This window comes from Doryrhamphus excisus, chromosome 1, assembly GCF_030265055.1.
Source record: "Doryrhamphus excisus isolate RoL2022-K1 chromosome 1, RoL_Dexc_1.0, whole genome shotgun sequence".
NCBI lineage: Eukaryota > Metazoa > Chordata > Actinopteri > Syngnathiformes > Syngnathidae > Doryrhamphus > Doryrhamphus excisus.
The window spans coordinates 44,628,763-44,655,134 of record NC_080466.1 but is presented as its reverse complement, the minus strand read 5'-3'; the positions used below and the strand labels follow the sequence as shown (position 1 = coordinate 44,655,134).

At 40.8% G+C, this 26,372-nt stretch overlaps 2 protein-coding genes across 4 annotated transcripts; both read left to right on the top strand.

Moving 5' to 3' along the window:
* The first annotated feature begins 594 nt into the window (after positions 1-594).
* Positions 595-12,456, top strand: tmf1 (TATA element modulatory factor 1). Of its 3 annotated transcripts, none has more exons than XM_058085328.1 (18): positions 600-692; positions 1,085-1,174; positions 1,259-2,643; positions 2,736-2,839; positions 4,409-4,535; positions 4,688-4,793; positions 5,875-6,017; positions 6,297-6,463; positions 6,625-6,781; positions 7,173-7,265; positions 7,348-7,504; positions 8,514-8,706; positions 9,448-9,517; positions 9,600-9,692; positions 9,798-9,905; positions 10,541-10,699; positions 11,407-11,532; positions 11,627-12,456. In XM_058085328.1, the coding sequence occupies exons 1-18, from the start codon at positions 641-643 to the stop codon at positions 11,765-11,767; spliced, it is 3,471 nt and encodes a 1,156-aa protein (XP_057941311.1). In that variant the 5' UTR covers positions 600-640; the 3' UTR covers positions 11,768-12,456. The 3 variants fall into 3 exon arrangements, with proteins under 3 accessions (XP_057941302.1, XP_057941311.1, XP_057941293.1); XM_058085310.1 differs by having other exon boundaries at positions 9,792-9,905; XM_058085319.1 differs by having other exon boundaries at positions 595-1,174; positions 9,792-9,905.
* A 462-nt stretch (positions 12,457-12,918) lies between these two features.
* On the top strand, positions 12,919-26,302 carry eogt (EGF domain-specific O-linked N-acetylglucosamine (GlcNAc) transferase). Its single transcript, XM_058091169.1, has 16 exons — positions 12,919-13,024; positions 14,281-14,517; positions 15,557-15,657; positions 15,725-15,833; positions 16,023-16,117; positions 16,179-16,283; positions 16,707-16,813; positions 17,835-17,938; positions 18,616-18,708; positions 18,914-18,985; positions 19,709-19,795; positions 21,260-21,328; positions 22,960-23,021; positions 23,118-23,237; positions 23,581-23,683; positions 24,996-26,302. The coding sequence occupies exons 2-16, from the start codon at positions 14,323-14,325 to the stop codon at positions 25,140-25,142; spliced, it is 1,569 nt and encodes a 522-aa protein (XP_057947152.1). The 5' UTR covers positions 12,919-13,024; positions 14,281-14,322; the 3' UTR covers positions 25,143-26,302.
* Positions 26,303-26,372: the final 70 nt, after the last annotated feature.

Genomic DNA, 26,372 nt, shown 5'->3' with positions numbered 1-26,372 from the left:
GCCTTTATCGCCCTCCTGTGGCCACTTTGAAAATACACTGGCATCATTTAAAAGTACAGTTATAACCAATACGTATACGTTGAGAGCACACAAATAACACATAATACAGATAACATAGCCAAGAGTTACATACAATAACATTTTTAAAAAAGAAATTAATGATTTGAGCCCCTTAATTGACGTCCTACCTCGTCCACATCACAATCAGCAGTTACTTGTCCTCTTCACCGTGACCAAGACTATTGTGCTGAGCAATCACATAAGCTGTTTTCTTTACGGTGAAGTCATGGCTAATGTGAGCTTTGTCTCACTCTGCTGAAGACGGCTGGAGAGGGTTAGGGTTAAGTTTTTTAGGGTCAACTGGGTAGCAACAAGAAATGGGAGGACCTGCTAGCTAATATAAACATAGATGAGTCTCTCCTGTGTGAACTTTCTTGCCTTTAAAAATGTTAAAAGTAAAACGTCCTTCAATCCTGGAAATACCCTAGTAATATATTTAACTTTAATGATCCCAATACCGGAGAACGTTGTAAAACTCAAAGTAATCGCTATAAATTTCCATTTGTCTGGCACTGCCCCATTCCGACTAGTCAATGACGTCAGGATCTGACGTGGACCGGAAACAACAACAACGCTGCTAATGCTGCTAGGGAAAACCCTACAACTTGAGAGCGACCAAAACAAACAAGACGGTAGAGCAAAGAAAGCAACAAATGCTGTTATTACAATAATATATTTGCTTTGATTATGTGAAAGTAGTTTAAGCATTGTATCCACATTATAACAGTTTGGATAAGAGTTCCGCGATCTGCAGTACCGACTGTATGCTAGCCTCTCTTTAGCTTTAGCAACAGCTGTGCTAGCAATCGGTGTTGCTGTCAACAACTCATTTCGATATTGTTTGGTGTTGGTCACGCCACGTAAGCGATGATAGCAAAAATGCGGAGTAAGTTTTATGGGCTATCAGTTACTCGTTGACACCGCGTATCTATATGTCAGTGTACGTCTTGGATGTAGCATTCTGGGTTTGTAGTCGAGATGAGTTGGTTCAACGCATCTCACTTGTCCACTTTCGCCAAACAAGCATTAACAACTGCTCAGAAATCAATTGATCGAGTGTTGGACATCAAAGAAGAGGGACAATGGAATGACACGACTGCCGTGTCTTATGACGGTAGGTTTTACGCCATTTGATGGTAGCATCTGGTGTTGTATTTCTGTAACAACATGTTAAGTAATTTCATCAATGTTTGCCCAGATGTGACATTGCCTGCCAAGCTGTCATTAAGTGGAGGGTGGGGGGTGACCCACTGGGAAGCAACACCCGAAGAAAAGACCCCCACACCTCCTTCTCCCTCTGTTGCCATTACTACACCTGTTACCCGTACAGTTATGGATGAATCTGAAAACTTCTTTAGTGCCTTCCTTTCACCTGGAGATACACAAGTTGGCACCAAATCCAATGTGGTGTCTGTACCACCGACAAAATCGCAAAGGCAGTCTCAGGAAAATGACAATAATATGAAGAACGCTGCAGCCCAAGAAGAGGTGGAGGTCCAAAAGACGGAGTCAGATGATAATGGTCATGATAATCGGACAGTTGTGGATGGTCAACCGGTGGAGAGTGAACCCTCCCATGCAGGCACCATTTTTCTCCAACCCGTTTCTCCCGTTGTAAGTTGTGAACTTCCTTCTAGCACAGATGACAAGAAGACCGATACAAGTCAAGTACAACCAAACACTGACACGGAAGTGTCTGTAGACACAGTCACAGAGTGGTCACAAATTCCAGCTAAAGAACATGTTGAGAAAAAAAACCCAGATTCATCCGAACCTTGTACTGTTTCCTCTGAATCTAAAAAAGCTACACAATCTCACCCACCAGCATCCCACTCTCAAAAGGAAGTTCCTTTAGAGCAAAAAGACTCAAAGCCTGAAGACCGTCAGAGTGATACCCCCTCTCCTCCTGTTAGTGCCTTCTCTTCAGGAACATCTACCACCAGTGACATTGAAGTGCTGGATCATGAGAGTGTGTTGAGTGAGAGCTCTGCCAGCTCCAGACAAGAAACAGGAGAAGGAAAAGCTGGACTCCACTTAATGCATGGCTCATTTCAACTTCTGTCCGCTTCTGCCTGTGGAGATTTCACCCGTCTAGAGGACTATATGAAACTCACAGAGAGTTGTGGTTCTTCCTCAGATGCATTTGAACGCATTGATTCTTTCAGTGTACAGTCTCTGGATAGCCGGAGTGTCAGTGAGATTAACTCTGATGATGAGATCCCTGGCAGTCGGACGCTCGCTTCTGTTACTTCGCCTGCAGCCCCTGCAGCAGATATTCCACCAGGCGTATGCGAGAAGCAGGAAGTTCGAGTTGGGGAAAAGACTGGAGAGGCAAAAGAGGAGAAGGAAGATTCTGTGACTGGAGCTGTGAGGGAGCAGTCTCTGGATGAGATGGAGGAGAGCGGACGGAGTGTGACGCCTGTGAATAGTGAACAACCTGAAGAGTTGACTGAGCAGGAACAAGAATCTGAGGCCAACATTATACTGTCTGATCCCACCGACAATGCAGAAGATGAGTTCACTCCACCAATCACTGAAGAAATGAAAAGTGTCTCAACCGTTCATTTTTTGGAGCTTCAAAAGGTAACAGTATCAGAGAGCTATTTGTTTTGTTTTAAACTATTGCAGTGAAAAAGTGAACATTTTCGGTGACAGCATGTACATTTCTCTCATAGGTCATTGATGAGCTGTCAGGCCGCCTTGAAAAGAGAGAATCTCAGCTTCTTGCAGTGAGCAAGGACAAGGCTAGACTGGAAGAAGAGTGTGACAATCTCAGAGAGTGAGTATATGCATTCTATAAATCATGTGAACAAGACCAGGATATTGATTCACCGAGATAAACTGATGGTACTTAACTGCAGTACTTGACTGTGCAGAAGAGGGATTCTTTCTGTCACCATCAATGCATAAATCACATGTCTCAAACTCGTGCCACAGAGGGCCAAGACATTACACTGTAGTTTAATTGAAGGAGCTGTTGATCATTAAAATCACTGGAAAGAAAACTTTGGTCCTCCATGGCATGAATTTGACACCCCTGGCATAAATCAAGTTTTAACTAACATGAATGCATTGCATTTTTCATCCTCTATTTGTTTTGATTAATTCTATGGTCTGACATTACTTGGCTTTAAATTTTCCTGTGAGAAAAAAACAAAGAACATCTACTTCAATTGATATGCAATAGGGCTGCAGCTGTTGAATGTTTTAGTCATCAAATTTAATATTTTGTTTGATTAATCGAGTATTTGGATACAATTATTTTTCAGTTGCATTTGTCCAAAGGTAAGACACTGTGAAGACCAAATTGTATTGTTAAAAGAACCAAAGAACCACAAAGAAATTTATTTAAAAAATAAAATAATTGATACACTGATATGATAGTGGCCCATTTGTTTAAAGAGAAACTGCACTTTATTTTGGAATTTTATTCACAATCCTTATGTGAAACAATGAACGCATATTTCTTTCCCTTTTCTGTACATTGCACGCGAGAAAACTTGTGCTGAGCTAGCTAACAATGGGTTAGGGTTAGGGAAATACATATTTTGATGCTAAAGCACTCGCAAAACAAACCAGACTTCTATATTAACCAAGCTACACTGACACTGTTATTGTAGCAGCTAACATGAAAAGCTATATACCTGTATATGTGGCGGATGAACACGACGCCTCGCTAGCTGTTCGCGTCCGCATCACTCACAGATGGAAGAGTGGAACCTAGCTCTCAATTTGACTCCAAAGACTCAACAAGATGCTGGTTTGCTGTCAGCGGCTTTTACCCGTGGACTGGAGCACACGTCTTGTGCTGGAACACTCAGCCGCCCCGAGGAGAGGGGCCATTGTGTTGTCGCTCTATCTATGCCATTGTTATAGACAGAAGTAGAGTGATCAGGGTTAGGCTCATATTAACTTGTTTTCTGGCATTATAATGCACAGAAAAGGGGAAGATGTGTTCATGTTTCACTTAAGTATTGTGAATGATGGGCAAAATTCTAAGAAGAAATTGCAGTTCCCCTCTAAATGTGAGCTGTTTTATTGCTTCATTGTGACACGTACACCTTGCTGTTTTCCTGCCCTTTTCTCTGTTTTCCCTCTCTCCGCTGTTCCTCTCCACACAGATCACAACACACACCACAGCGCTCATGTGTGCTCTATTGCAGAAATTGTGCAGAAACAATATTAAGTTCCGGTCACTCCATGTGGTCTGAATTTTCATTAGTTACATTCATTAAACATATAATCTAAACAACAGAATAGAAATCAAAGCAATCGTTACAGCTGTAGTCTAGAGGCTGCATGCATTTTGAGATTGAGATGTTAGTTAATGCGTGTGTTTGCCCTCTAGTGAAGTAATTAGTCTGAAGCAGGAGAGCTCCACTGTTCAGTCCTTAAAGGATGAGTTCACGCAGCGTATAGCAGACACCGAAAGGAAGGCTCAGCTGGCTTACAAAGAGAGGGATATAGCCAAGAAGGTAATTTTACTTATTGTGATGCAAGACTCTTCTACCTTTTTAATATACTAATATATTGTCATGTAAGTTTAATTCTCATTTGATATATTTGAACGGGCAAATCTCCAACAGGACCCCTACGTGTTTATTTCAAGGCTGGCGTATTTTTACAGGAGATCAAGGGCCTGCGGGAAGAGCTTGTGACAAGATTTAACTCCGGTGATATAGTGGAGCTAGTCAAAGAGAAGGAAGAGCAGATCAAAGGCCTGCTCGAAGAAGGTAAGCTGCATCCTAAATACCTTCACTTGAGACCAACTAGACAGCAATGTTAGTATTTCTATTTTTAGCAACAGTTTGCCAGAAAACCTGTAAAAAACATGCACAAAACACTGTGTCAAAATAATTTTCTTGTTTTCTGCCACGGAACCGCAATCTATATTGTTTATCTTGTACAGGGTCATTCAAATCTCCCAGAGATTTGGTGAACATCTTGTGAACAAATCTCCCAGAGATTTGGTGAATTGCTTGTGAACAATTGGCTCATGAACATGACCTTTATAGCAGTGGTTGGCAACCCACGGCTCTACGCCCCCCCTTGTTGCAGCTCCCATGCCAATACCGTAGTGGAGGAAATGTGCGTTTTATATCCGACTACAGGTCCTTGAATGCATCTACAATGCGTTCTGACTGCTGATTAGATGAGCAAGGGAAGGAGGAGGTGGGCCAGTGTGATAATGACATTTGTCACAAAATAGTTTAGTTTAATAGTTTAATAGTTTAGTTTAATAGGTTAGTTTGTCACTAACCCTAACCCTAAGACAAAGGTTATGAAAAAAAAAGTTAAATTCTTATGTATTTCCTTTGTGTTCACTTCCATCGATGCTGCTTTACCCACCTGTGTGTAGTGAGAAATTAGCAAACGACAGAAAGTGTAACATTGAAAGGGATTTTCAAAGTAAGCACTCAGCTTTTTCGGAACTACTACGGAAGGTTGAGCAGAGCAAACCTACTTTCAAGAGGTGGATGAAGGCTCCGCACTCGACTACAGCTGCTAGCGTTGTAGCTGACTCGCTTTACTGGAGAACGCAAGTGAGGCGGAGGAAGTCATTCACAGATGGAGAATTCATTCAGAAATTGCTCTGAAAATGAAAGAAATGGCCCTACATGCGTACATGGGAAGACACTCAAGGACAGAAATAAACTAAATCATATAACGTTCCTCCAGGTGAGTCATGCAATAGACGTGCCTCAGAAAGACACCTGAAAACAACATATGGCTATGTGGAAGCTTCAAGTGAAGCAGAAGGCTGGCATGGAGTGAAAAACAGGTTCGATGTAATAAAATATTTGTCACCTGTAGGGGAAAAGTTGTCTAAGCAGCAGCTGCAGCACAACAACATTATCAAGAAACTGCGTGTGAAGGAGAAGGAGAGTGACATAAGACTCACCAAGCAACAGAAAAAAATTAAAGAGCTGGAAGATGAGCTCAGGCATATGCAGCAGGTGGGTGCCAGACACATTTCAAATGTATATTTGTATATGGTGTTGTGGTAGAGACATTCTTTCATCCAAAATGTTCATTTTTATACGGCAGAAAATCCTTAACAAATGTTTTTCCACAAAGGAATTATTTTAAAGTATATATGAAATCAATGCAGTAATTAGCTTTTATGCCCAATTGCTAATCTAATTTCTAGAACTTAACCTTGGCTCATCATCATTTCTTTTTTGCATAAAAGCAACCATATTTACCTGATTGGTATTTCTTCTTAATACATATAGGTTTTGGAGGGGAAAGAAGAGGTAGAGAAACAGCATAGGGAAAATATCAAGAAGCTAAACTCAGCTGTGGAGTGTCAGGAGAAGGAGTTGAGCCGGCAGAAGATAGACTCTGAGGAGCTGCACGAGAAGAACAGAAGTCTCCAAGTGGCTCTTGACAAGTCCTACAAGTAAACACTGGCTTTCCGTGGCATCAATAATGAATGCTCTGTACCAGGGCTCTTCCATTACATCCAACCGCATAATGTCAAACATTGTATTGAGTTCTACCTTGCAGCATTTCCAGTCTGATTCAGTATATGCTTGGTCATCGCTAACATGTTTGTTTTAGGGAGCTAGCAGAACTTCACAAGGTCAATGCCAGCAGAGCCAGCGAGGTTGAAGAGGCAGCTCTTAGTAGGGAGATACAGGCCAAGAAGTTGGTAAGCGTGGCCCTTGAGAAGGCCCAGGATGAGGCCAGGATACAGCAGGAGGCTCTAGCCAACCAGGTAATGGCGGCTTAAGCAAGCATAAAGGCCTATGGGGTTTTACTTTGACTTTAGTAATTGGGCTTTGAATAAACTTCAGGACTCACATGGAAGCCAGATGATGTGGGAAATATTTGTGAATAATTCATCAGTATATCAGGTATAATATGTATAGAAGGGTGTCTCGATGTCTACAATGTAAAAAGGGGTTGTGTCCTGCCTGTGAGGTGTGTCTTTTCTTTCTCTGCTATTACAATAGCAACTTATTAGTGAAAAGAATAATTCAGGTTGTTAGTAGTGTCTACACTGTTAATATCAAGTTGGAAAAGCCGTCAATTTGACTTTGGAAATAGCATAGCAACCCTAAAGATCACATTATTAACATGAACGACTCTTTCATTAACTTGTGCAGGTGGCCGACCTGAGATTGGCTCTGCAGAGGGCTGAGCAGCAGCAGGCAAGGAAGGAAGATTATTTGCGAGAGGAGATCAGTGAATTGCAGCAGGTAATAAAATGCTAGACAGATTAGTTCCACTTTTATTAATCTAGTTATCCTTACACAACATATTATTTGTCATCTCCCACAGAGGCTTCAGGATGCAGAGACAAGGAACCAGGAGCTCAGTCAAAGCGTTACCTCAGCAACAAGGCCTTTGTTGCGTCAAATAGAGAACTTACAGGCTTCACTGGGTGGACAAACTGCATCCTGGGAAAAACTAGAAAAGAACATATCTGACAGGCTCGGTAAGAGTTAAATGTTATATCTGTACGTAATAACTGTAACTTCTGGACTATAGAGTGCACTGGTATATTAGCGGAACTCACTAAATTTACGGAGAAAAAAAGATGGGATATTTAGAAAGATGATTTTTTTTTTAAAACATTTGTTTAAATGAATGTTTTTTTTTCCCAACAGTGTGTGTAATATAGCTAGTTAAACAGTAGGCTACCAAAAAGTGCACTCCTGGCAACCGAAGCCACTAAAGTCATCGTCTTCAGCATCACAATTGAATAGCCTCATAATTCCTTCATCACACACTTTGTAAGTCTCTCTCTCTCGCTCTCTCGCTCTCTCTCTTTCATTGTCACTCTCTGAGTTACTTTTGTCTTGTGGCAAATCAGACATTTACTTTGAGCTCTCCGCCTCAGTCCAGCCTTTCGAAATCTGTTACTGATAGTGGACGGTTGGCAAAGCTGTAGTAATTATACACTTGATCCAACTTACTTAAGATGTTTTGGAGATCGCTGCACAAGACTTTATGTAATATTTGCTTCTACTTCATTTCAACTTCGCTGCTTCCTGAAATGTCAGTCCAAGCATAATGGGAAATGTCGTTTTTAGCCATAAATGAGCTGCATCACTAGCGTTGGGCATTAAGTTTCCAGCCTCAATGCGAACCGGGTTAAAATTCAGATTCTCCTGGGATCATTAAAAAAGTTTTATTCCGTTTCTAGTTTCGATGACCACTTGGTCGAGTGGAAGAAATAGCCGCAAACGTTGATGGAGAAGAAGCCAGCCGGCAGGCACCAGTGACGAAGCGGCAGCTAAAAAGTTTGGCTTAATTTGATCAAAAAAAGCAATCGGCTCAGTGCAACACAATATAATTCAAAGGAGGATGCACGATCAACATGATTCATGTTCACACATTCATGGTGTAGACACAGTACCTTGTCTTCGATGTGCTGCGTTGGACTTTGGATGCCAGCAGGTGTCCAATATAGTGATTAGTCCTAACTCCTCTCTTACTCTCAGTGGAATCCCAGGCACAACTTGCTGTTGCAGTGGAGAAGGAACGCTCGGTCACAGAAGAACTGGTCTCCGTCAAGTGTCAGCTGGCCTCCCTTGAGTCCCAAAATTCCTTGCTTCGCCAGGAGAAGGTCAGACTCCTTGCACTTGTGGAGACTGAGAAGAACAAAAGAGTGAAATTGGAAGATGACAGTTGCAGGTAGAGACAACATTGACCTATCAATTCAATACAAGTCATCCAACCATCACTTCTTGTGTTATGCATTGTGAAGTTGAACAACATTCATTTAGAAAGAGAAGCTGATTTTGGAAAATATTCTTGTTTACATAAGGTAGTAGGGTAGGGTATGTGCATCCTATATTGTGAGTGTGATTGGCAGATTCTGCATATTGTACAGTATATGGCGCATTATGTACTTGGTGCCAAATCCAACTCTTACAGAAGGTTTAAATTGTCAAAATAATTTTTGATTGGGGCAGTATTGCTTTCTGGTCAGTTGTTTTGTTTGAACACAGATTTTGATTTATTTGTTTTTTACATTTGCCGGAATCAGTGTCATGTAGAAGTTGACAGGGAGACACCCCGGGAGAGCTAGTGTCCACATAAAACCTCTGTGTGGTTGTTTTTTCTAGGACAGCATTATATAGCAAATGTGGCCCGTTGTCCAAATGCCAACTTACACAATGAAGATCACGCGGATACCCATCTGTCCATCCAGCTGTACAATTTGTATGCTACCGTTACTTGTCCTCATTAGGTTTGCAATGAGGTGGAGCCTATCCCAGTTTACTTCTGGCACGGTGCACCCTGAACTGCCCTCCTTGACTATAAATGTATATTTATACTCTCATGCATTTTCCATGTGGTGATAAGTCATGGATATTTCAGTCCTTGGGTCTTGAAGTCTATTGACCATTTTTTGTTTCTTGTTCAATGTAGAGAGCGTATTGAGTTGGTGAATTTGCGAGGAGAACACAGTCGCATGCTGGAAGAAGCAAAGAAAGAAAAGGTATAGATTTGCTCGTTTTTATTGCTGCTGTCTTCACACAATGTCTCTTCTTTGACATATAACCTCCTGTTTCCCACACCAGCTGCTGCTCACTAATCAAATAGAGATGGAGAAAATGAAGGTTGAACAAGAGAAGAAAAAATGTTACTTAGCACAAGAGGCACTCAAGGAAAAGGTGAGGGGGATATGTTTGGTTCATTTCCGTTCAATTTTTGAAAAGGGTGTGTGTTTTAAAACTGTTCTCTAATGGTGTTATTTTGCTTTCTGTTTTGAGGAGCAGAAAAGCATGACCCATGATGCCCCAGCTTCTTCCACACCCTCACTGTCTCGCTCTAGCTCCATTAGTGGGGCCGACAACGCTGGTTTTCACTCCTCTATTTTCTCTCAGGTGCTTGCTAGTAAGACACACATTTTCTCAAAAGAATAGTTCCTACTCTCAACATTGTTCAATTACTGGCAAGGTATCCAAGCCACTTAAACAAATACAGTGTGATCTCAGTTTTTATTATTAATTTGTTCCAAAAATGTTTGACAGAAACCAAAATGTATGAAAACTAATGAAATATTTTTTGCACTGAAGAACTTACCAGCTGCACCCACAAAATTTAAAGAGACTTGCCATAGGTGTCCACGTCATAACACGAGATATATAGGACAACTTCATTCATTTTCTACCCCTTATCCTCACGAGGGTCGGAAGGGGTGTTGGAGCCTATCCCAGCTGTCTGCGGGGTACACCCTGGACAGGTCGCCAGCCAATCACAGGGCACACACAGACAAACAACCATTCACACTCATATTCAAACCTGTGGCCAATTAACCTAACATGTGTTTGGAATGCGGGAGGAAACCGGAGTACCCGGAGAAAACCCATGCATGCACGGGAAGAACATGCAAACTCCACACAGAGATGCCCGATGGTGGAATCAAACTCGGGTCTCCTAGCTGTGTGGCCTGTGCGCTAACCACTCTGTCGCCGTGCAGCCCTGTTTTAAGTTTTCTCTTGTTCCCCCCCCTCCACAGGATGACTTGTTAGACCAGCCACTAGGCAGTGGAACTATGTCTATGTCTATGAGTGGGCCCAACTTGTATGAAGCTGCCAGGCTGTCTGGTGGCTCCAACATCATCGAAAATCTCCAGTCTCAACTCAAACTGAGGGAAGGAGAGATAGTACAGCTACAGGTAGGAAGAAACATATTTATATTAGGACAGTCAAATTATTAATGACCACTAGTTGCACATTTGAATCACACTTTAGCCATGTTATTATGAGCCATGAAGAGTTGCGTTTAAAGACACCAAGTAATTTAAGTCAAATTCACGTTTACACTATAGATGTATTTTACATAAATTCAAAAAATTGTACTTCCACAGTATGAGTTAGGTTAGTGAATGATACGAATATCCACTTCTTGTTTTTCCTTTCTCTTTCTGTTTATTTAGACCACACACGTGCACATAATTAAGACATTGTTGTGATTTTTGGAGTGTCCGCAAATGCATGTTATCAGGCTGTTATTCCGAGGAGGACGAGAGACGTGTTTTGCGAGTTGGAGATACACAATCGGTGTTGGAATTGCACTGCCGTTGATGTGTTCAGGTCAGAATAAAATTCTAAAAGTGCGTCAGACTTTGTGTGCCTGTGGGGGGACACAACACTATGCTACCGTCTGCCGTCATAACAGCGAGGTATGCTTTCTTGACATGACGCACATGCGTGAAATTCTGCAAAACAACTTAATTTCAACGAAATTTGAAATTAATTACTTACCCCCAAGTAACCCCCGTTAATGTGGTATTTTTGACAGCCCAAATTTATTTTTATATTTATTTATATTTTAGTTTGGTAAGCGTTGCAGTTCAACACACTTTTGCTTTCGTCTTGTCAGCTTGAGATTTCTAGTCTGGAGAGGAGTCGTTCTGTGATGGCAGAAGAGTTGGTTCGACTCACCAATCAAAATGATGACATGGAGGAGAAGGTAAAAGAGATCCCCAAGTTGAGAATTCAGCTCAAGGTGAGGACTACATAAAGGAAATGGATATACTCCAAACATAATAAAATGTTAAAGCTTTTGAGATGTTTCTCTATTTGGCTTTTTCGTTTTTTAGGATCTGGAACAGAGGCACAACACAATCTTGCAGATGTATGGAGAAAAAGCTGAAGAGGCAGAGGAGCTCAGGCTAGACCTTGAGGATGTAAAGAGCATGTACAAAACCCAAATTGATGAACTGCTGAAGAACCAGAAATAAAGACCATTGCACTCTTATTTTATGTAAGACACTCACAAACCAGGAGAAGCATCTGGAAAAAATGAATTTGGACATGATAATATGAATGATGTAAATTGCAAATTGTTGTTAGTTATTAATACAGTAGTCTTTAAACAAGGGTGTTGATGAAAATGGATTACCAAATCAGTATGAAGGAGACACTGATTAGGGTTGGGGACAAAATGTAGGCATTCAGATGCGAACTATTAAAGCCTTCAGAGAGACCACCAAGATCATAGAATTATCTGACACAGCCACTACTCACATTCCATTTGTAACACCATTTAACATATATTACTGAGATCATTGTAAGCAGTGCTATTCACCAACTGCTTCTAAACACCAAATCAGGGATACTCTTTGTGAGCATTCATCCTGCCAGTGCGGTTGCCAGGACTTGCAGACTCCATCTCACCAAGAGTTGGTGTTGTTGGAGCCGTTGGTGAGTGGTTTTGCACTGCACACATTCTACCATGTTTGTATTATAACATGATTATTATATTTTAACCGATATATCAAAAGATGTACAGAAAACCTTTGTTCCTATTTCCTTATTAAATAGAAAAGTCTGTATACAGTTATTAAAATCTAAAGGAGTGAAACTGTATGAATGTAAATTAATCAACATTTATTTGAGTGATGAGAAATAAAGACATCCTTGGCATTAATTGTGTGAAATAACTCCCTATCCACCTGAAATTCTACCTAATGTATTCTAAACAATGTTCATTGGAGAAACAATGTGTAATGTCATGGCTGATATATTATCAAGTCTGGCCACGCCAATGCAAGAAAGATTACTTTATCCCCTCATAAAGCAACACTTTTTTTTAATCACAAATAGTTGCATGCTGTACTTTATTTTCACCAGCATATAATCTAGAACAGGACATACTGCATCCTTTCATCCACTTTAATGCCGCTTATCCTCACTAAGGTTTATAAACATGCATAGAATACCGATCTTTTTTGGTGTATGTGTTTTAATAATGTGCTGAGGTCCAATAAAGAAAACTTCCACTCTACACAATTGGCCCCGGGGCCGCACTTTGACACCGCGGATTCTCAAAGGACGCTTATTTATATTCTGAAACCTTCAAAACTGAACGAGACAATGGAATCTGGCGCCACCTGTGGTCATATAACATTCACAACACGCCGGTTTCCGGTGTCATGGCGTCTACCGGCGCCGCCAGCAGCGGTTCGCCGTCGTGAAGGTTTAAATCGCGCCCTCGGGTAAGCGTGAAACTTGTTTCAACTGCGTATCGATGACAGTTTGTGAGCTTTGTGCATCCAACACTTGTTTATTCGGCATGCGTTATTTGCTTTTTTTTTGTGCAGTTTTTCGCCACAATGGTGCATGTCATTAGCCGCGTAGCTTTGTTAGTGATCTGCTGTGAGCTGTAAACATTCCAAAAATGCACGGAACATGTACTTCCTCGTGTTACTGGAACATATTTAATCCAGACTGCTGCAGCTAAACAGTATATATATACAAGTATATATTCGCGAATGTTAGCTAAAAGTTCACACTAGCTGGACACAAGTAAACATCGGCACTTTAAATGGCGATGTGTGATTCGGATTTTGGGGTAAAATACTGTTAATCTGGCGGGGAACCTTTGCTTGATTGTTAATATATGATAATAACATAATTAATATCGCAATTGTGGCTGGCGACCAGTCCAGGGTGGACCCCGCCTCTCGCCAGAAGGCAGCTGGGATAGGCTCCAGCATCCCCGCGACCCTCTTGAGGATAAGCGGTAGAAAATGAATGAAGGAATGAATATAGCAGTTGTTGGCTTCGAGCGAGCACTACAGTGTATCCGTTCAACTGTTTTGTTTACGTTTGCTCCTGTAAATGAACCTTAAAATGTTTTGATACTAACATGCCATAATGTTACAACACTAAACCCTAAAATAGTCAGTGCTTCTATTTATAAAAGAGATGGGCAATACCACAACTGATACCACAAATTGTGTCCGATAACTCCAGTATCGCAGATACTGCATTTTCTAAGAGCATTGAATAATTTTGTGATATTTACCATTTAATTTGTTGATCATTAATACAAATAGAATAACACACCAGACAAAGATTTTAGTGTAACTAAAACACAATGTAACAATCCCAACAAAACAATACAATTCCAAAATTATTTGAGCAAAATAAAGGAAAAGCAAAAACTACTACTGTATTGGCTAGTTATCTTCAGTTAACTGTATTAATATTGGCCGCCACTGTAACAGCAATGTCACATTTTATGTGCTTCTATGTGGTTTATTTTTGATTGCCCTCCCAACTCCCAGCAGTCGAAATGAGCTCACCAGTGCCACATTTCCTGTAACAGACTTTTTCTTAGGTGGGACTCTAGAGCCGCTTGGAATTTAGTGCCCACAAACCTGACATGCCCACATGTTTTTCAATGGTGGTGTTTAGGGTTAGTCTCACACCCAAGCTTACATGGTCTTTCTCCCTCTTTGCTTTTAAGCTTTGGTGAAGACAGGCAGATAAAACCAGTGTAATTCTGGCTATGCTGCTGTTGGTAGCGTTGGACATCTTCTTCTCTAATGCTGTGGTCACCAGTGAGTGCAGCAACCCACAGCCGTCAGTACCACAGCTCAATTACAGCAGCATTTCCCTGGCACCAGACCACATACCTTACTACCTCTACAACAACAAGAAGGTCGTCAAGCAATGCAGACTGGACCCGCTCTGTCCTTTTAAAGTAAGACTATATTTCTAATTACACATTTTGGCCAGTAATGGTAATGGTTTAGTTGAATTACAACATGCATAACAAAGTTACATTGACATACATCACTCCTCTGGGTCTCAGCAATTTTCAATAGCACGTTGACTTCCTCTGTCTACCAATAAATAAATAATAAAATGTGAATGTTTTGGGCTACACGGCGGACAAGTGGTTAGTGCGCAGTCCAGACAGCTAGGATCCCCGGTTCGATTCCACCCATGGCCATGCGTGGGTTCTCTCCGGGGACTTCAGCTTCCTCCCACATTCCAAAAACATGCTAGGTTAATTAGCCGCTCCAAATTGTCCATAGGTATGAATGTGGGTGTGAATGGTTGTTTGTCTATTTGTGCCCTGTGATTGGCTGGGCACCAGTCCAGGGTGGACCCCGCCTCTCACCCAAAGACAGCTGGGATAGGTTCCAGCACCCCCACGACCCTCGTGAGGATAAGCGGTAGGAAGTGAATGAATGAATGTGAACATTTTACAATATTTGAGTACAGGATATATGACAGTTTAGTTCCAAATGTGGACATTGTTGATAGTTCATTGTGTTATATTTGCAAATGAATTGTTAAATTTGCAAGTAAAAGTTATGCTTGAAGAGTATCTTTTCACACAAGGCTGTTTAGCTCCCTTTTTGTTGGGAGATTATATTTTCCCGAAACGTACCCATGTTTAAAGAGTGGGAAAAGGTAGAAACATTTTTTTTTCTGATGAAAGATCAGAGTGGCTGCAGGGTGTACCCCGCGTCTAGCCCAAAGACAGCTGGGATAGGCTCCAGCACCCCCGGACCCTCGTGGGGATAAGCGGTAGAAAATGAATTGGTAGGTTCCATGTTTATATAGACATCGACCCCAATATTCTGTGTGCCTTGAAAAATCAGTCAACATTGTCAAAAATGTACGGTACTGAAGGAGTTGAATTTTGAAAAATGGCTGGGATTGAACAAGTTCCTGCTTACCCATACAGCTTTCTACTCAAACTAGTAAATTCACGTTTGTCTTTACTACAGGATGCTCTGCTGGATTTGTCTTCCTGTTGGGGTTACGAAAAGAACTGTGATTCCGAGAAGCGCTTCGGCTATCCTGTCTGTTCTAAAGCTGACTCTGGATGGTACTGCTTGTTTGCATTTACCCTCTTGGATCGAGGCATTGTGCTGTGTACATTTCTGTCCTGTTAGGGTCGACTCGCTAGAGGCAGCACAGGAGCTTTTCTGGAAGCAGGCTGATTTTGGCTATGTGAAGGAGCGCCGCTCTGAGCTCAAAACAATTTGCAAGGCGACCAAGCCTGTAAGTCTGCTAATTTTCTTAGTTCTCACAAGGTTAGTAAGTCACCAGGAAAAACAGCAGGTAGGAACAGGAAGAGAGTCCACAAAGGGCCCAGCCAGGACTATTAGATGAAAAAAATCACAATATGAAAAAATAAATAGAAAGTATAGTAATGGCTCTCATGAAATATCTGTTGTACCATTTTTCCAGGGGGACTCCTCTTTGAGGTGCAGTCGCCATGCGAGATTCTGCAAGGCAACTAACCTTTACCTGGACTTGCGAAAACCACGCAGAAGTCATGAAAGGTTCTAAAACGACAACACGCTGATTAAAATCTGTTGCAGCTCACTTGTGCTTATGCTGCAGGTACAAGGAGGACTTCATTCAGAAAGGTGAGATTGGTGGCCACTGCACACTCAAGCAGCAAGCACTTGCAGCAGCGGGGGAACACAAGAGCCCATTGCAGTCTTGGTGAGATTGACCACATGTACTTCCACACGAACAAATGAGAAGAAAAACCATAAAAAATGTATTTGCAATCAATAATGTGCTAGGCACCTGGGCCATGGCACTGGACCTGATAAACTCTGTACAGGGATAGAATCGTTTTATCCAGCACTGTGTCTTTTGACCAGTTTGGTAGGAAGTGCTTGCCTTGATGTTGATACATGAAATAGCTGTGCTATTTGTTGCTATTGATGTTTCATTTTAAATATCTAATAGATTAAACTCCATAGTCATCTGTCATAATCATCATTCTCAGTCTCCTTATTAGAGAACTACCTGATGCTAACACTGCCGCATAATTTACTACCCTAGGCTTGCACAGTACAGTGAATTCCACTGTATCATATTTCACAATTTTGATATTTTTTTGTGTTGGTGCTTTTGTAGGTATGCAGAGCTTCAAACATACACAGAGTTGGACTTCCATCCCTTACACTCTGACTCATGTGACATCATCATTGAAAAACCTACTGTTTTCATGAAGCTGGATGCTGGTAAGAATCGGAGACAAGTATCTTTTTTGCTTCACTCTGAACCCATTTCACTAATTTGCTACCAAATATGTATTTATACTTTTTTTTTTCAACTCTACCGCTTGCTCCCAAAGACGTATTCATATGTTTTTTTTTGCAGCCCAACTGCTCACTCCCAAAGATGTATTTTTATGTTTAAGAGGTGATGGTGCAACTCAACAGTACAAGAGATCATGTTTGATGCAGTTTTAAGATTGAATGAAACAACCACAAGGTGGCAGAAGTGAATTTAGAACTCGACCTGCATCTCTCCCACTGAAATATACCTGCACAGCAATTCAGGGGAAATTTTACCGCATGCACACACACAATTCAGTTGCAAATGTCTATCCGTCCATTTTCTATGCCGCTTATCCCCACCAGGGTGGGGTTATGCCGGAGCCTATCCCAGCTGTGTTCAGGTGAGAGGTGGTGAACATTCTGGTCTGGTCACCAGCCAATGGCAGGGTACATATAGACAAACAACCATTCACACTCACATATTGGACAATTTGGAGTCGCCAATTAACCTAGCATTCATGTTCTTGGAGTGTGGGAGGAAAGCTGAGTACCCGGACAAAACCCACACACACATGGGGAGAACATGCAAACTCCACACAGAGATGCCCAAGCGAAGAATCGAACCCAGGTCTTCCCATCACCTGATTGTGTGACTGTGTGGCCTACTTGCTAACCAGTTGCAAATGTCAAAATTGTAAATAGCTCATGGTGTCATATTAGTAAAAAAGGTTATTGGTCATGGTCATGTAAAACAATAAAATAATCATACACTTGTATTGACAGCTGCCATTAAAAGAAACAGTGTCTGTAGATTTGCATGAACGCTAGCTTGTTTAAAGTCAAATGTTGCTATCACTTGCTTCTATGGTTTCAGTGTGTAGTAAGATAATTCCTCTCAATAAGTAATTTTTGACATTTGTATGCATAATCACCGTTCCCATTGCCATGTGAAATGAATAGTAATGCTCTTTTTGTTCACCAGGTGTGAACATGTACCACCATTTCTGCGATTTTGTGAACCTCTACATATCCCAGCACATTAACAACTCCTTCAGCTCTGATGTCAACATAATCATGTGGGACACAGTGAGTACATATAAGGACGAAGGAAGCAGAACAAGCCAAAAAAAGCCCTGTGGCAGAATGTGGTGGTGAAGTTAATTGCACCAGCATAGTTGAAATAAAAAATGTGGACACACTTTGGGTTTTTATAGCATGGATGAGACAATGCTGACTTAAGAAGTATCTCACAAAAATAATAAACACACGGGCAGCACAGACATGGATCTTTATTGAATGGAATTTACTTTATGTCGTTAAATGTCAACACTGTTGTGCTGCTCAACCTTATCCGGGTTAGGTTGTCCGTCTCTTCCCGGTGATAACATCACTACTACTATGCTACACAAAACATTGATTTCTTTTTTTATTTATGCTTCTGCTCCGAGACATGCGATGTTGTGTTTTCCGAATGACTATATAAGAGTCACTTAATAGACACATAAAATAAAATCCTGCATTACAGATATGTTGCATTAAAATAGTCTCATTTTTGCACCATTTCTGGCTGTATTCTGGTAAAAATATGCTGCAAAATGGCCACCCATTTTTATTGTCATGGTGAGCCAAGTATTGCAAATTGTATTGTGCGATATCCTGAGATTCCCAGCCATAATATATGTTTATGTATTTCTACTGCTAAAATACAGAAGCCCAGCCAATGTCTATTCAACATTTTCTTTTTGTTCTATGTATTTTGCTAGAGCTTTTATGAATATGGGGATTTGTTCAGTGAAACCTGGAAGGCCTTCTCAGAGTACGATATTATTCACCTGAAGACCTATGATTCAAAAAGAGTAAGTGAAACACCACCTTTGCTGGAATTCCTTGTTTATTACTGGTTGCATTGGAGGTCATTGGAGGCTTTTACCAGGATTGTTTGTGGACGCTGGTATTTGGGTAACATAAATCTTCAGAATGATTGCTTAAACTCATCGCTACGCTATACTGAATGCTGACATAGTAGCAGTTGTTCTTTACCAATGTCATGGTTTGTCGTAGGTATGTTTTAAAGACGCCTTTTTCTCCCTCCTCCCAAGAATGAGATATGGCCTGTTCTACAACACGCCACTCGTAAGTTGATCAGTGCAATCTTCCCGTAGCCTGGACTTAAGAGCTGTGCAATATGGTGTAAACAAACCCAGCAGTAGTGCAACAGTACGCATTACAGTGTTCCCTAATAAATAAAATCCGCAAAGTAGCCAACATAATGTTTTTACAATTATTAGATACGTTTTAAGGCTGTAAAGCCCCTCACCATACACTTCAAATACTTTTCTCAGACAGGTATTAATATTTTCTGACATTGCTAGTTTAAATACTCACTTCAATCATCTTTGAATTTCAATGATTTACCTAAGAGGTTTGACACGAGAAATTATTAGGTGACTCATGCGTATTTCACTCCTGACCGTGCCTCTTTGTCATCCACTTTGTCATCCTGACACCATTCCACTGTACTGTAGTGTTTGTGTATCCTTGTTAAAACATATCTCCTGTCTCCTGTCTTGTATTTTCCCTTGTTTTCCTCCTCCTACCTTCCTCATTATGTACTGCACAGAGGAGATTGATTGACAATAGTCTACAGTCCCTTATCCAATCAGGATGCAGACGCAACACACAGGTTGTACCTGAGCCAATCAGGACACAGACACAACACGCAAATTCTCCCTTAGCCAATCAGGACGCAGAACACAATACACTCACTAGTCAATCATAGGACATGTGCTGCGTAGAAAAAAAAGACATTCACACTTGCGAATGAAAATAATTGATCTGATGTATTTTTGATGGTAGATCTCAGATTGCTACAGTGAAGGGATATTTCGGGCATTCTCCCAACATGTCCTCCATCGGCTTAATGTACTGCAGTATGGACCTAAGGTAAGACAAACCCGACAGGGTGGTTACAAATTTGGGTGGTGAACACAGGTTCAAACATTTCTACACGCATCTGATCTGCAGTTACCAACAACAATATTTGGGTATGGTGACACATTCCAACATAAAAGATCCGCTGTGGCGACCCCATAATCCGTAAAAAGCCAAAAGAAAAAACAAAAAAGTGACACCTTCCAACATAGTTAGGTCATGGTGTCTGTTATTGTCCCTTATTTTAAGATATTTTCTTCTTAATGAGATAATGTCCTTCCCAGTATGAGAACTAGTACAAACTAGAATGAGTATGTGAACACCGTGTTCCTCAGCGATCAACATACTTTGAGCCTTATTTGCACATGCCGCTTTCAGTACAAAATTCTGTGGGTCCTGTCTGCCTAGGTGTAGACGAGTCGCCCCAACTGCACAGAGGATTCACATTACAAGTAATGGTGTGCAGTATGTTCAATTGCTACTCGTAGATACTGACTGCTGAACACATTCCTCACATTGACATTAGGCGACTGGTGCCTTCTTCAACTTCAAAGTACTTGGGCAAAAACAAAATGTGTTTGGTGGTCATCTTGTCTCCCTGGTGGTCTTGTGGTCTTGTGGCAAGGATTTGGGGCTTTCACCACCGCGGCCCAGGTTAGATTCACGGTCAGGTAATGGCTGCTTTCTGTTATTGTCCCTTGTTTCAAGAGATTTTTCCTTGGTGAGACCATGTCCTTCCCAGGACGAGAACTCCCCTGTGAACACCATGTTCCTCAGATATCAACATACTTTGGGTCTTTGCTGTGTTGCAGATTCAGGTTTCAGTAAAAGACTCTTTGGCCTCTATCATCCTTGTCATAGACGCGTCACCCTGCCTACACCGAAAATGTATGTTACAAACCTGTGGCCATTACCCCATTGTGTATGTGAGACTAACTCAAGACTAACTTCTGAACACATTTCTGACATGGCCCTAAAAGGCGACTGGTGCAAAATAATATGTTTAAAGGTCACGTTATCTCCCTGGTCGTCTAGTGGCTAGGTTTGATTCCCAATCAGGGAATATTTGCTCTCAGTTATATTTTTATTCTGCTGTGATGTCATAATATGCAAATTAGATTACTGAATTTACTCCCATCACAAACTTTGAGTAATACTGATGATTTCCTCATTTATAGTATTACTTTATCTCTATTTCTTTTTCAAGGTATAACCTTTGGAAATGGTAATATCAAAACTGGATGTTTTATTGAAAAAATGGGTTCAGCCTTTGAAGGCATCTGTGTTTTTAAGGGTACTTACGTTCTCCTTTGTAGTGACACAGTGATAGTGGAAACAAGGAAATATGCAGTCTGAAAAAGTATTTTAAAAACTTTTTTTTAGAGGTTTACATTTTGAATGACAATGTTTGCATTATTTTAAATGACCACAGTGTTTTTAACACTTCCCATCCAGAATTAAATGTATTTTCTTTAGCCAGGACATGTTCGTGTCACCTTGCTGGCACGCAGCACAGAATACAGAAGGATATCAAACCAAGTGGAGGTGAGTATGCTTCTTCCTTCCTTCTTTAAAGGGGAACTGCACTTTTTTGGAATTTTGCCCTTAATTCACAACCCTCATGTATCCTCACATATTTTCTTTACCTTTTACCTTTTTACCTTTACCCTTCAATTAGTTAATATGAGCTAGCTAACAATGGATGTCATGGGAAATACGTATTTTGACGCTAAAATTGTTGCTGTCAGCATTTTTAACCTGAGGACTGGAGCAGACGTCTTGTGCTGGAAGACATAGCCATCCCAAGGAGAGCTGACATCGTAAGTGTTGTCGCAGTATCTACTGTATGCTGCTGCTGTTGACGGAAGTAGCATAAGCTCCTGGTCTAGTGTGTGAAATCAAAATCAATGCACCTAAGATAGAATTTTCCGTAATGTTTTACATCATCAAAATACGGCAAGATACCGTAAGTATTATCAATGTGCTTGTTAGTGCATGATCACAGTATGGCTTTCAAATGATAAAACGTCGTTAGAGGTTTTTTTTAGAGGGCTTCATAGTTGAAATAGGTACGTCTCAATGACGTGCATTGTTAGCTAGCTCATACTAAGTAGTTTTCCCTTTTTAAAATGTACAGAGAAGGGAAAGAAATATGTGTTCATGTTTCACATAAGGTTTGTGGATGATGGGCAAAATTCCAAACAAAATGAAAGTGCACTTACAAACTGAAAAGTTAATTTATGATCTTGTTCAAAGTAACTTATATTGAAAGCATTGTGGTGATAAATGTAGCATGAATTGTATCATGAGCTTATTTGATATCACTAACAAAATGCTTTTTTAATAGTTATTTATTTATTTGTAATATCGACTCACCTGCTAAGTTTCATAAGGTTTCATCGTAGGGCTGGGAATCTGAGGATACGATATGATCTGATATGATTTGTAAAACTTTATAATTATATTTTATAGTATAATTTAACCAGAGTACAAACAGCAATCGTACACAATTGCACTATTTCAGCTCTTCGTAACTCTAAACATGATTTTACTTCAGTTTATTTAGACAAACAGTGACACTATTTTTATGTCATTCAGAAAACACAACATGTCATGTGTGGCAAGTAGATCAAATCTACTAAGTAGAGGAATTAGAAAATGAAATATTTAGTGTGGTTAGTGGTAGTGACATAACCATTGGAAAGAGACAGAGTGACCTGGATAACATTGAGCACCATGAGGACTATGTTGACAATGAAATAATTCAAGTAAACTTACGTTTCTTGATTGAACAACACAACATTTAGCATTTGAATAGAAAAATCTACATTCCTCTTACTAGGTTCCTAGCAAGGGTTGCGGCGATCGAGCTGACTGTGCTTGTTTATTTTGTCATCTGTGTTTTCGTGAGACACTTCCTACATACAGCAAAGCCTTTTTCCAGTATTTTTCTTCCTTCCACCTGTTCTCTTGTTGCCTTATTCTCTCTCCTACTTGTCCTCCTTTTCCCATCTCCAATCAGCACCTTTTTTCTTTATGCAATACAAGCCTGCCTCAGTTACCCATTTCCACCATCCCCATTTCTTTCTAATTTTGGTGCCGGTCAACAAGTATCTGACCTAACTTAACCGCTCATATTTGTTTTCTTAATGAAATATCCTGTGCTGTCATTGCAGCTCATAAATGGTCTTAAAACAATGCTGCTGCTGGATGTCAACGTGGTCGACTACAAACACAAGTGAGTGAGCTTTTGGGAGGTTGTGTTGAAATTCTTCATTAGTGAGATCGCTGGCTTGGGAAACATAACAGGTGTGGTTGTCTGTGGGTCTTTTAGGGATATTCCCTTCCTGGAGCAGTTGAGGATCACCCACAACTCTGACATCTTCATCGGAATGCATGGTGCAGGACTTACACACCTCCTCTTTCTACCCGACTGGGCTGTGGTTTTTGAGCTGTAAGTGACATCATGTTTGCCTGTGAGTGTGACAGATACAAAGAGACAAAGGGGGGTGGAGCAAGCTGAAGCTGAGCGATGGGCTCGGCAGCAAGCTCTGCTCAAAGCTTCTCTCAGCTGCTCAGTATGTGGCTGTGAAATAATACCCAATTAACCACGTACTCCTCACACCTGGCTTCCCCAGCGAGGTAGCGTGATTGAGTATATGTATGGGAGTGTTTTTGCTTTTTAGTGGGCGATTCAAAAACTGTGTGCATTCAGTAGCAATATTTAGCAAATAAGAGTGAAATACAGGCAGACTGAGGACAGCAATATAGAAAAGTTGTGCATCTGTCCCTCTCAGGTATAACTGTGAGGATGAGAGCTGCTATCGAGATTTGGCACGGCTGCGTGGAATTCGCTATGTGACTTGGCAGAAAATGGATAAAGTATTCCCACAGGACAAGGTAAAAAGAACTCCAAGACCATTAACTGCTTTAACGTCTTTGTGCTCTGCTTCTTTTTCATAAATATATTAACCCATTATTTGCTACCACCGATCTATTTTTATGTTTTTCAAACTGAATCCCAAAGACTTATTTATACGTCTTTTAAGTTTTTTTGCACGAGAGGTAAAAAGACGCGATGACACAAGTGCACAATAGAAGTGACCATGTTTAGTGCAGCTTAAAGTTGTAAAAACGGCCACAAGGTGGCAGAAGTGCATGTTATAGGAGCTCAGCATGCATCTTTCCCATGTAATAACGCACTTCAAAGCAAGCAAGAAGTCGGAAAGCATGGCGGCAGGTCCCAAGCACAAGGTTACAAATTGAAGTGAAGTGAGTCGCGGGCGTGTTATCCCAGCTGGCGGGGTACACCCTGGAGTGGTGGCCAGCCAATCCCAGGGCACATATAGACAAACAACCATTCCCACCCACATTCATACCTATGGACAATTTGGAGTGGCCAATCAAGCGAACATGTTTTTGGAATGGGGGGGCAGAGTACCCTGAGAAAAGCCACGCCTGGACGGGGAGAACAAGCAAACTCCACACAGAGATGGCCGCGGTTGGAATCGAATTTGGGTCTCCTAGCAAATACAAATATAATGCATTCAAAGACGCTGACAATGAGACAGGGTATGTAGTATTTCTGTGAATATTCTCATTCATCCAGGTCATTGTATTCTCAGGGCACTAAATCGATTTCAACTGGACTGTTCAGGTTGTGTTAGAAGATGTTTTGCCTCTGTTTTCATGTAACTCACGACTAGGTGAGACAAACACTAGTCTGACTAGATAGGACGGCTCTAGTCTTGACAATTTGGTGCAAGATCCAAAGTATGTGTCCTCTAAAGGAGGGGCCATGTACAGAAAGGAATGCTTTTGCTCTTTTGTGGTGTTACACTCAGAAGAAAGTTGTACATATTTTTTTCCCTAAATGAAGTATTTTCAAGTACAAAACGGGCTACATGAAGTAAAGGTGAAGGTGACTATAGGGCTATTTAGTGGGCTCTAATAATGTTCAAAGGCATACCTTGAAGCATGTAAAAAGGTTTTCTATACTCCAACTTTCCATTTATACAGAAGATTTTGCGGAAATTCACTTATCTTGGTTGGGTCTGGAACCAATTAACAGCAGTTCACGAGGGATTTCTGTACATGTAATTACCCATCTAAGCAAGTTCCCATTCACTGAGGGTCAGCGTGACTTCATAAAAACTCACAATGACTGAATGAATCTCCTCCCTCCCTAATGAATGCCCAATATCTTCCGTAGGGTCACCACCCTACCCTTGGAGACCATCCCAAGTTCACCAACTACTCCTTTGACGTGGATGAGTTCATGCGCCTTGTGTTGGAGGCAGCAGATTATGTCACACAGCATCCCAAATGGCGACATCGCATCATGCACGATGAACTATAGAGTCCTTGAAGGGGTTAAAAAAAAGCTTGCAATTAGCTGGGATCTAGAGACTTCTTGTGACTTTGGCAGTGAGATGTTTTGCAAAAATTAAATCAAACATCTCTGGATCTCGGTGGTACATAAAGCTATCCAAATTAAGTCACCTCCTGTCCCCTGGATTGATGAGTCCTGATGAGTGAAAGCTGCACATCCGGTAACTCAGATGAGACATTATCAACTGACACATCTGGAGAACTATAAGAAGTACTTCTTCATTACCTCCGCCACCACTGCTTCATTCCACACCGATAAAGTTAGCTAATGAGCAGCTGTTCCGGTGCCCCATAGCATGTGGCCTGTCGTCACATTTGATTAGTGTCACCTTGATTTGAGCCTCCTCAGAGCTGTTGACATTTTCATGTAAGAGTTTGAATACATCCACAACATATCAGTGTCATATGCTGGGATTCTGCCACATTGTTGCACAGAAGGATGCTTTTTTAAAATTATAAAATATTATGTTTGTGTCGGTAAGCATCTACATTTATAATTTTTCAACACAGAGATTGTAAATGTGCAGGAAAAATATTAGTAAAAAAAAAATCTGACACTCAAATGCAATTTTTATTCAGTGCTAAACTGCTAAGCTTTTTTCACAATTTATTTGTACCATGTGCGTTTTATTCTTTGTTTAAGTGTCTTTTTTTCTTTCATATGTGGATATGATCAATATTTGCAGTAGAGCAGTGCTGTCCAAACCTTTACAGACTTTTACAGACCTTTGTCCAAACCATACAGAAAAATCACAGGATGCCAGGGACCAGGATGCCATTTTTTTATTTTGTAAAAAGGCTTGTGTTGGTTTCTTTTAGCTTTTTCCTGATTTAAAAATAAAAAAGAGCATTTCATTTTATTTCAGCCTTTTGTGTTTACATTGTGCCTTCTTCCTCTGTATTTTTAGCCCATGCAATTGTCCACTGTCACTATCAGTATCTACTTTGAGTACTTGTACTCCCGGGGGCACCATCACACCTGAAGTGGACCAGGAAGAGAACTGCATTGTCTTTCAAATGACCACACAATTTATTTTGTCTTCTGCCTTTTTTTTGTCCACGGATCTCCACCTCAAACGGACTGAAAAACCACGCTTACACCTTATATGCATTTTATGGAAATAAAGAAATGAGGAAGGTCTCCTTGGTGCTGTCAGTATTTTCTATTATAATAATAATCAGCACATTAGACACTGAG

What these genes read in the sequence shown, in the direction of transcription:
- tmf1 (XM_058085310.1), top strand. Translation starts at nt 641, where the DNA reads ATGCTGCTAGGGAAAACCCTACAACTTGAGAGCGACCAAAACAAACAA. An exon ending in GAACATATCTGACAGGCTCG is followed by an intron (nt 7,505 to 8,513) that starts GTAAGAGTTAAA and finishes TCTTACTCTCAG; the next exon opens with TGGAATCCCAGGCACAACTT. An exon ending in AGTTGAGAATTCAGCTCAAG is followed by an intron (nt 11,533 to 11,626) that starts GTGAGGACTACA and finishes TTCGTTTTTTAG; the next exon opens with GATCTGGAACAGAGGCACAA.
- eogt (XM_058091169.1), top strand. Translation starts at nt 14,323, where the DNA reads ATGCTGCTGTTGGTAGCGTTGGACATCTTCTTCTCTAATGCTGTGGTC. An exon ending in CCACGCAGAAGTCATGAAAG is followed by an intron (nt 16,118 to 16,178) that starts GTTCTAAAACGA and finishes CTTATGCTGCAG; the next exon opens with GTACAAGGAGGACTTCATTC. An exon ending in GTGGTCGACTACAAACACAA is followed by an intron (nt 23,022 to 23,117) that starts GTGAGTGAGCTT and finishes TGGGTCTTTTAG; the next exon opens with GGATATTCCCTTCCTGGAGC.